General features: G+C 37.6%; 1 protein-coding gene across 1 annotated transcript; it reads right to left on the bottom strand.

Moving 5' to 3' along the window:
- Positions 1–2,574: 2,574 nt before the first annotated feature.
- On the bottom strand, positions 2,575–6,858 carry tagapa (T cell activation RhoGTPase activating protein a). Its single transcript, XM_063007675.1, has 10 exons — positions 6,779–6,858; positions 6,440–6,518; positions 6,247–6,297; positions 5,915–5,987; positions 5,587–5,744; positions 5,318–5,479; positions 4,753–4,862; positions 4,482–4,650; positions 3,810–3,918; positions 2,575–3,703 (listed from the first exon to the last, which is right to left on the bottom strand). The coding sequence occupies exons 2-10, from the start codon at positions 6,464–6,466 to the stop codon at positions 2,673–2,675; spliced, it is 1,890 nt and encodes a 629-aa protein (XP_062863745.1). The 5' UTR covers positions 6,467–6,518; positions 6,779–6,858; the 3' UTR covers positions 2,575–2,672.
- Positions 6,859–10,374: the final 3,516 nt, after the last annotated feature.

Below are 10,374 nucleotides of genomic sequence, written 5' to 3'. Positions count from 1 at the left end.
ATATATTATATTGTTCAAGTGTGATGTCTTACAGTATAAGACGGACATCCACTTTATTCACTTAAAATGTGAAATTATAGTAAGTTTATCAACATATTTTTGTAGCTTAACTTTAGATTATTTTGTATATACAGTGTATCACAAAAGTGAGTACACCCTCCACCTTTCTGCATATATTTAAGTATATCTTTTCATGGGACAACACTGACAAAATGACACTTTGACACAATGAAAAGTAGTCTGTGTGCAGCTTATATAACAGTGTAAATTTATTCTTCCCTCAAAATAACTCAATATACAGCCATTAATGTCTAAACCACCGGCAACAAAAGTGAGTACACCCCTTAGTGAAAGTTCCTGAAGTGTCAATATTTTGTGTGGCCACCATTATTTCCCAGAACTGCCTTAACTCTCCTGGGCATGGAGTTTACCAGAGCTTCACAGGTTGCCACTGGAATGCTTTTCCACTCCTCCATGACGACATCACGGAGCTGGCGGATATTCGAGACTTTGCGCTCCTCCACCTTCCGCTTGAGGATGCCCCAAAGATGTTCTATTGGGTTTAGGTCTGGAGACATGCTTGGCCAGTCCATCACCTTTACCCTCAGCCTCTTCAATAAAGCAGTGGTCGTCTTAGAGGTGTGTTTGGGGTCATTATCATGCTGGAACACTGCCCTGCGACCCAGTTTCCGGAGGGAGGGGATCATGCTCTGCTTCAGTATTTCACAGTACATATTGGAGTTCATGTGTCCCTCAATGAAATGTAACTCCCCAACACCTGCTGCACTCATGCAGCCCCAGACCATGGCATTCCCACCACCATGCTTGACTGTAGACATGACACACTTATCTTTGTACTCCTCACCTGATTGCCGCCACACATGCTTGAGACCATCTGAACCAAACAAATTAATCTTGGTCTCATCAGACCATAGGACATGGTTCCAGTAATCCATGTCCTTTGTTGACATGTCTTCAGCAAACTGTTTGCGGGCTTTCTTGTGTAGAGACTTCAGAAGAGGCTTCCTTCTGGGGTGACAGCCATGCAGACCAATTTGATGTAGTGTGCGGCGTATGGTCTGAGCACTGACAGGCTGACCCCCCACCTTTTCAATCTCTGCAGCAATGCTGACAGCACTCCTGCGCCTATCTTTCATAGACAGCAGTTGGATGTGACGCTGAGCACGTGCACTCAGCTTCTTTGGACGACCAACGCGAGGTCTGTTCTGAGTGGACCCTGCTCTTTTAAAACGCTGGATGATCTTGGCCACTGTGCTGCAGCTCAGTTTCAGGGTGTTGGCAATCTTCTTGTAGCCTTGGCCATCTTCATGTAGCGCAACAATTCGTCTTTTAAGATCCTCTGAGAGTTCTTTGCCATGAGGTGCCATGTTGGAACTTTCAGTGACCAGTATGAGAGAGTGTGAGAGCTGTACTACTAAATTGAACACACCTGCTCCCTATGCACACCTGAGACCTAGTAACACTAACGAGTCACATGACATTTTGGAGGGAAAATGACAAGCAGTGCTCAATTTGGACCTTTAGGGGTGTAGTCTCTTAGGGGTGTACTCACTTTTGTTGCCGGTGGTTTAGACATTAATGGCTGTATATTGAGTTATTTTGAGGGAAGAATAAATTTACACTGTTATATAAGCTGCACACAGACTACTTTTCATTGTGTCAAAGTGTCATTTTGTCAGTGTTGTCCCATGAAAAGATATACTTAAATATCTGCAGAAATGTGAGGGGTGTACTCACTTTTGTGATACACTGTACATAATTCATGTTTTATTTGTTTACATAGTGTTTAATAATCTGTTTCTTTATATTTTTTATTTAGGGATATTGGTAGTTTAATGGTTAAGGTACTAGACTTAAGATAACTAACTTTTGTCTGGTAATAAGACTTAAAGGAACAATAATGCTTATAAACCTGTAATATACCTGCAATATACACTTTGGTCATTTAAAAAAACATATGAATATTAAATGAAAGTTACAACCTTTAAACATTTAGCATTAAAAATCTACTTTTGCATTATATATCTACATTTTGCCCAATAAAAGTCGCTACAATATTTTTACCCAGCTATTATCACTTAAGCTTCCTTTATAGTACTTTATTTCTCATTTACTTGTATTACTTTTCACAGTTTTTCTCTCTTATTTTTTTTAAATCCATTTTTACTTTTTGTTCTGTGAGAGTAGACATAATATTTTAAAGTGAGCTACATTGTTGTTGCCTTTAGAAACAAAACAAACATCACAAAAATAATTTTGCATTTTTATTTGTATTTCAGAAAATATTTAATTTCATTTATCATTTATTGATACATGTACTTTGATACATCCCTTATTATGGCAGTGTTGTGGTTGATATCCTGTAGAAGCAGGAATAACCTTAGCTTTAAACAAGTTAAGGTATGAATGTTGAAAATACAACAAAACATATCACATATAATTGTCAAAAATACAACAAAATATATTTCACCTGCAATTCATTAAAGCTGAATTTTATATGGACTATTTACAGACTTCTTGAAAATATAAGCTTCTTAGAAGCTTCATACAGTATATATACATGCTACTTTGTCAAAATAATTATTATTTTGTCAAAGAATTATACTTTCATATGCTACAGATTATACAATCAAAATACAAAACCATTCGACTTATACATATGATTCTTTAACATTCAATGACTCCAACAGTTGCTGACTATAACAATGTGCAATGCTACTGTTAGATGCTTTATACATAGTCTCTGATAGGCACCCCAGTCCTGACTCTGGTGAGGTAGCACTGACATTCAAATCATGACTCTTCTCTCCACCCCTACAACTATGAACATCACTACAATTTCTCACCAAACAAAAATTTGATGGCTCTGCACTCAGGAATGTGGTCTGACTGCATGTGTCCTTTGATAGACACCTGGCAGCCTCAACAGTCATTGAACTACTAAGTGCAAAAGTAGTATGAGGAACAACCTGAATCGCCTGCCTGTAGGATGGAGGATCACTCAGGATCCTGCTGTCCACCTGAAACACTTCTACACTTGACACCCTTTGTGGCTTTTGTTGCTTAAGGAAAGTCTTGTTGAAAGGAAGCACATCAGGGAGAGTCTGGCTTTGGCGTAATACCTTCTGAGCTCTTTTGCTGGCACCACCTCGAGAAAAGGCAATTCGACTGTTTGGGTTCTTCATGGATTGGGAGCGTTTCTTAGTGACCTCGCCAAAAGCGTTCCCATGCTGAATTTGACGATGAGGAAGGGACTGTTTGCGCTGAAGGGACTGTCTCTGTCTGGATGGTGAAATAATGGGAGAGCTGGTTTGGATGCTCTCTGAGGTGCTGGACAAGGTGCTTTCCAAGGAACTCGTGGAGCAGCATGAGCACTCATCTGAGGTCTGTTTTGTTAACTGCTGTCCATAAAAGTCTGTCTCTGTTTGACTCCTGCTTAGGACAGGCAGGTTTCGGGCACCTTTGTTAACAACAATTGTTGGCTCAGAACACCTGCGTATGAAAGGTTTGCTGGTCTGGCTAGCCGCAAGTTTTAGGGAGGAGGATATTTGAAAAAGATCTGGAGTTTTCTCTTCAGAATCAGAATGAAAGGTGTGCATGTCTGTGTAGCTTCCTTTGTAGCCATCGACGTCAGGGTCATTGCTGTCGTAGGCGGAATCGGTGTGGAGTGAGGATATTGAATCTGATGAAGAGAATAATAGTCATGGTTAATAAAACAATCTTTTTTTACTCTCAAACACTAACCGGTTATTAATTAACAAATCTGTTAAAGAAGAAAAGCATTTTACCATGGGTATCACTGAGTTCTTCATCATCTGGGTCTTCAAAGAGCAACAGTATGTCCTCACCAAAAATTTCACAGCAGTTGTCAATGATGAATTGGGTCAAGTTTGAGATCTATGAAATAAATGGTTGGAGTTACTAAGGTGCACACTAAATAAATAAAAAAACACTTATGTTGACATACAAAAGCTTTTGTCTAATATTTGATACTTAAAGTTGCAGTATGTAACTTTGGGGTATTTAAGAAATATAAACTTGCAAGTAATGTGTGTGACAATGTTTTTGTGACATCAATAATTACTTTGTTAATTTTCATTAACTGCTTTATATAGGTTGATGTCACAGAAACAATGAGATAAAGGCAGGAATTGACCCTCAATTGGACCCGTCTATTGCAGAGCACCCCATATGCAGGACACAAAGTGTTACAAATGCACACACAAATGTGACTGACTCAGACAAAACTGCTACACAACCGACAGCTCCATCTTGTGGACAAACTTCTGTCTGCTGAAAGTAATTAACTATGTGTATAGGTAGGAATTTAGTTACAAGCATTAAGTTTGAATCAAAAAGTTACATACTGCAGCTATAACAAACACGTTGTAATGTTACAAATTAATACTTTTGCAGTCTATCAATAGGAATAAATTGCATTATGACAGTGATCTACTTACATTCTTTACATCCTCTACTCTGTCAACTTGAAGCAGATTAGGTGAAACACACACTGCTAAGTTGTTCGAATCCATCTTATTTTGCTCTGCATTGGCACTTATGTGGTACAGGATACAAATCAGGTGTTTCAAGAGTTGAATATTTGGCTCTGGAAGCTTTTCAATCACCCTTAAAAAATAAAAACAATAAATTAAATCACATTACCTAGACTCTAGACTGTATTTTTAAAATAACTTGATACAATAAATGTTATTTAAAACCCAAACATACAATTGAAGCTCTGTGCACATTTCGTGTACATCTTGCTTTTTCATTGCTGTCATCCAGGTCTGGTACTGATCCACTACCAACAAACTGCCTGGTATATGCCTCAGAAATTCCTGCAATTCATTAAATTTTAGAAAATATATTAACACACTGATGATATCAGTCAAAATGTATCTCAAACAGGCTGAATTTAATATACAGATAGGGTACAAATTAAAAGACAATTCTGAATTAGTAAGTAATTATTGTTATTGTGATTGATCACCCAATTAATATAATAGAGCATGTTTATCCTGATGGGGATGGTCTACTCCCCCAGCCACAGGTAAGAAATGAGTAGGAAAGTTATGTAAGTCGTAGGCTAAGGCTTGAGCAGATCTCAAACATAACACATATGGACTGCAGTGTTTGCTCTCTGCCACTATTGGTGCTTCATTCTTACAGCAAAGCCTTAAGAGAATCAATACCACTGCACATTAAAGCACATGTTGCACTAAGATATGCACTGTTATTTTGGATTTTTCTTTTAATTTGTCCCCCATCTGTACATCAGTAAATAATATGTTACCTTAAGAAGATCAGCAAGTAAAATCACTGGCTTTTCTTTTAGATCCACTTCCAATCCATTGTTAAGTTGTTCCCTGATCTCCTTTAGACACCTGGCATTGCCGGCTCTCCTGAACACTCCTTCTGTGTATGGACCATCTCTCAAAAGCACAGAGAGGATCTCCTGTAAAATAATGAAGTGACAAAAGACCTCAGTATAACAGAAGTAAAATGTCTGACATTATATTTAAAATAAATGAACATTGAAATGCACATTAACTTGAGACGTACCATTATTGGTTTTGGAGGACTGCCATCTTTTTCACAAATACCGGACAAGGCTTGTCCAAAAAGTGCTTTATTTTGACACTGACAAGTGCAAGCAGAATCCATTTTCTTTTTCAGCACACGTTGAAAAATGTTTTTCCAACGCTTTTGGTTGATATTTTCTGTCAATACAATAAATAAATAGAAAAAAAAGAGATTAATACATTTAATGAACAGTTTCTAATAATGACAGTTTCAGGTGTAGTAAATCATACATGGCAGGAGAACGTGTGGTATAGTCAACAGTGATGCAGAACTGAAACAAGAAATGTGAGAAATTTTACAAACTTACCAGTGTGGGAGGTGTTGACAAACTTGCTGTCACCTGCCTGCTGAAGTACGGGGAGTCCCATATTCAAATGAACCTTTAAAAAAAGTAATCCAGATGATCCAGATTTAGCTCCACATGCCAACCCAATAAACATTTATAAAACATTCACAGTGACTGTTAGTATTCAAGTAAGAAGAGTAAAAGTCTTCAGTGTGAGTGACTAAGATTTAAGCAGCTTGGGTATTTTGTTAGGGGCTTAATCCTTAAGTGTTTACAAGATCAATAGAAGCAATCATGTGTATTTTGGTTTAGGAAGTGCTGTATGCATAAAATGTGGAGTGGAAAATACTTACTGAAGCTGGCATGATCAAAAGGTCCATGCTTTCTCCAGCCTGTGATTTTGTCTAAAACAAAAGAACAGCTCTGGTGCTTATCTTGTCAAAGGACTAACAGAGTATGACAAGCCAAACATGCACTAATCAAATTCCCTGATGTCATTAGGAGACAATAGGGATGTGAAATGGGTGGCTAAAGGTGAGAACTTACCATAACGTGGCCACTCAACACCTTCATAAGTGCACTGTTTTGGGATGTCTACAAAATATACTATTTTCCAACAGTCACCCTGAAAACCACAAAAGAATTATATAAGTATCAGTGTTGGACATAAAACCCTGTCATAAAATCATTGAAAATTTAACATTAAATAAGTCTGTACTGTTTTTAAATACATATATAAATATAGCATTGTCAAATATCAGTTCAGTAGTACAGAGCATTTCTAAATCCCAGAAATGTACTACTTCTTGAGATCAAACTAGTTTAATCATATTACACAAACTTATATTACTTTAATAATAAGTAATATGATAAAATGATTCCTACCTCTTTAAAGCACCCAGTCCTTCAGTACTTCACTACAGTGACTAGAGAAAGCAGCTGCACTGAAAAGAGAGCGACATGACACCAACACAGCACTGAGACAGACTAACCCAGAGAGACCCACAGCACAAACACAAAATGAAAGTGGGTGGGCAGATGGGAAATTCTGATGTGCAATGGAGAGAGGAAGCAGCATCACGGACACCCACAATCAACACCCCCTTTTGCTATGTAGAGCAACAACACGTGTGACAGTGGGTGGAAAGTGTTACATACATCACACTAACGTGAAGGAAAAGCTGCCAGGTGACACCTAGGTAAAAAAAATAGTATTAGATATTAAACACAGGTCACGTACATCCGTCTACATGTGACTTAGTTCAAGTGCTAACTTTTATTAGAAATAAACAACAATGTCAGGTTAATACTGTTGTATACAGTAAACATGTTTTCTCTAGTTCTAGTTACCTTTAACATCATAAACCAGAAAAATGCTAAACACGTGGATTTTAGTTTTTTAAGCATGAACAATAACCTAACCAATTTAGAGTTAGGTTTTAGTTATGTTTTTTGGGATGATTATCTCCTTAGTAAGCATTTACTGTAATAAGCCTAGCTGATTCATAGTACTAGATCCTGCTGCTGTGGTGGGAATTTTTTTTAAAAACAAAGAAAATCATTCTGAAATTCAACATTTGACAATGTTGTGTTTTGACTGGGGCTTCGGCATTATGTGAAAACAACCAGCCCCCATATTTTAACCATGACTGATAATGAGTAAATCTGTCTTTTTGTCCTCCTACTACCAACGGTCCACATGTAAATGAGCTGTTGGTTTTAAAAAGTTCCCTGCATAGGCAGTTCATCTGAAAATAATTCAGTGATAATATAAGTCAGCTGCAGAGTTATTGCCTGCTTGTAAAAGATGGGGGTAAAGTATGTATTTGTGTTTAATAAGTTTAATCTTACACTTTAATTTAAATAAATCAAGTATATTTTTGTAAAACAGCATCAAAATATATAAAAACAAACACTGTATCAGTGATGTATGTTTCTATTTATATTTGACTTATAGCCATAGTGTATAACTTACATAAACATTTCAGAAATTTTAAAGTTTTCAGAACAGGTTTTGAACCCACCATGACACTGTCAGAATGAAGTTGTTCCTTACTTTTTGCCAACTACTGATAAATAGTTTAAAAAAGTAATAATTACAAACAAAGCCTGGTGTGGCACAGTGGTGCAGCGGGTAGTATTGGTGGATCTCCAGGGTCATTGGACCTAGGCTTGATCCTTGCATCCATTTACCATTTGCGTGGAGTTTTTGATTTGTTTTTCCATGCACTGCTTTTACTGGGAGACTGTATTATAGTAACTAACATATTGGAATATATTGGGCTCCTTCCCAGGGTTTTATTTATTTATTAGGATTTTAACATCATGTTTTACACACACTTTGGTTACATTCATGACAGGACAGGTAGTTACTGGTTACACAAGATTCATCAGTTAAGTCTTTAATGTTAAACACAGTCATGGACAATTTTTATCTCCAATTCACCTCACTTGCATGTCTTTGGACTCTGGGAGGAAACCCACATAAACACGGGGAGAACATGCAAACTCCTCACAGAAAGGACCCTGCCCGCTCCACCTGGGAATCGAACCCAGGACCTTTTTGCTGTGAGGTGACAGTGATACTCACAGAGCGTCTCTGCCGCCCTCCAAGGATTTCAAGATTCAATTCATTACCAAAGATGTACCAACTTATTTTTATTCTTAATAAATGAATAATAAACACAGCTTAACAGTCTTTCTTTATGTCCAAGTTTGTATCAATAAATTGAACATTGGGGGGTCTAAGTCAGTGATTATATATCTATGAAATGATTGTTTCCTGCTATAACAAAAACTGATGAGAACATTATGGGATCCTTACAGCTAGTGAGTTGATTTTTTAATGTATATTTTTACATATTGTATAATTTCTACATCAGTATATGGGGGGGGGGGGGCAAATGTAAATATTATATTGTCAATTATATTATCTAAATACAGTATACTGTATATTGGAAGGGACAATATTGTATATACATAGTGATTATGGCCTTGTTCTTAGCCAATACATGTAAATCACAAATACAAAGCTAATAAAAAGTACCTATGTGTTTGCAGTGGCCTAGGCAAATATCATTCAGCTGTTACTAAATCTTAGCTTGTGAAATAACAGCACACCAGTTTAAACTGTGAATCACTAAACTTTCCAATACATGCAGCACGGCTAGAATGTGAAAGCAAAAGATCTGTTTAAACTGCACATGAAAATAATATTACGATACATGTTCTCATAAACATTGTGAAAACACTTATTAACATATTTTTAAATAAGACAGGTGGGTGAACTCTTTTCAGTGACCTTCAACTACAGCCCACCAGGGAAAAACCCACATACATAATTCCACTTCACACATGTGGGCTACCAGAACACCAGAGTTTACCAGGTTAATATCACCAGCCCACAGCGTACAGTACACAGTGGCGAAATACTTACGTTAGTAGCACAATAACAGATCACTTCAAAAAGACTTAAAACCTTCTGAAAAACAAGGTAAAAGACATAGCTGTAGATTAAGGTTAAGCATGAGAGTAAATACTCTGGTGGCACGGTGGCTTAGTGGGTAGCACTGTCGCCTCACAGAAAGAAGGTCCTGGGGTCGATCCCTGGGTGGGGCGGTCCGGGTCCTTTCTGTGCGGAGTTTGCATGTTCTCCCTGTGTCCGCGTGGGTTTCCTCCGGGATCTCCGGTTTCCTCCCACAGTCCAAAAACATGCCACCAGGCTAATTGGAAACACTGAATAGATACCTATAGATACCTAGCCGCTAGATGCACAAAGTGCATTGTAGATAGGGAGGGCTAAAATAGGGAGGGTTGTGTCAGGAAGGGCATCCGGCGTAATAATCAGCCGAAAGCCGACCCCGCAACCGAACGGGACAAAGGCAGAGGAAGAAGAAGAAGATGAGAGTAAATACTCTAAATTAACAACTAACTACTTTATCAGAAATGTGTAATTGCAAGGATTTAAAAAAAATTCAGCCAGTCCTCACAATTTTCCTGATCTACTATTTTCACACTAAAATGAAAAGTTTTAACATATATTGTAATAATGCATCTGAGCCACAGATAATGCAAAGAAACCGTTCACCAACAATCATTTCAGATCAAACGAAATCATGGCAAACCAAGCCCTTACTGTTGTATTTGAAACTTTCCACAGCCTACTTAAACCATTAATTCATTAAGACTAAATGCTTCTCTAGAGTCAGTTTGTCACAAATCACTGGGCTTAAAGTGGAATACACAGTTTTTTAGAGTGTCAATATGTCTCACGGCAACACACACTCACCCACTCACAACTTGAGGCAAACTGAAGTAATCTATTTACCTTCTACATGTTTAATGTAGTGTAAGGAAACTGAAGTGACTGAAAGAAAACCCATGCAGACAGTAACCAGAAGCAAGGATTAAAGTGGTTCCTAAGAACCATTTACTTAAACGATCCTGAGTTTAATTAGTAAACATGTTCAGTTTGCGGCGCT

This window comes from Trichomycterus rosablanca, chromosome 13 (genome assembly GCF_030014385.1).
Source record: "Trichomycterus rosablanca isolate fTriRos1 chromosome 13, fTriRos1.hap1, whole genome shotgun sequence".
Taxonomy (NCBI): domain Eukaryota; kingdom Metazoa; phylum Chordata; class Actinopteri; order Siluriformes; family Trichomycteridae; genus Trichomycterus; species Trichomycterus rosablanca.
Note: the sequence above shows the minus strand (reverse complement) of the source record. Positions and strands in the feature narration are given on the sequence as shown.

What these genes read in the sequence shown, in the direction of transcription:
- tagapa (XM_063007675.1), bottom strand. Translation starts at nt 6,466, where the DNA reads ATGAAGGTGTTGAGTGGCCACGTTATG. An exon ending in TACTTGCTGATCTTCTTAAG is followed by an intron (nt 4,863 to 5,317) that starts GTAACATATTAT and finishes AATGAATTGCAG; the next exon opens with GAATTTCTGAGGCATATACC. An exon ending in GAGTAGAGGATGTAAAGAAT is followed by an intron (nt 3,919 to 4,481) that starts GTAAGTAGATCA and finishes TTTATTTCATAG; the next exon opens with ATCTCAAACTTGACCCAATT.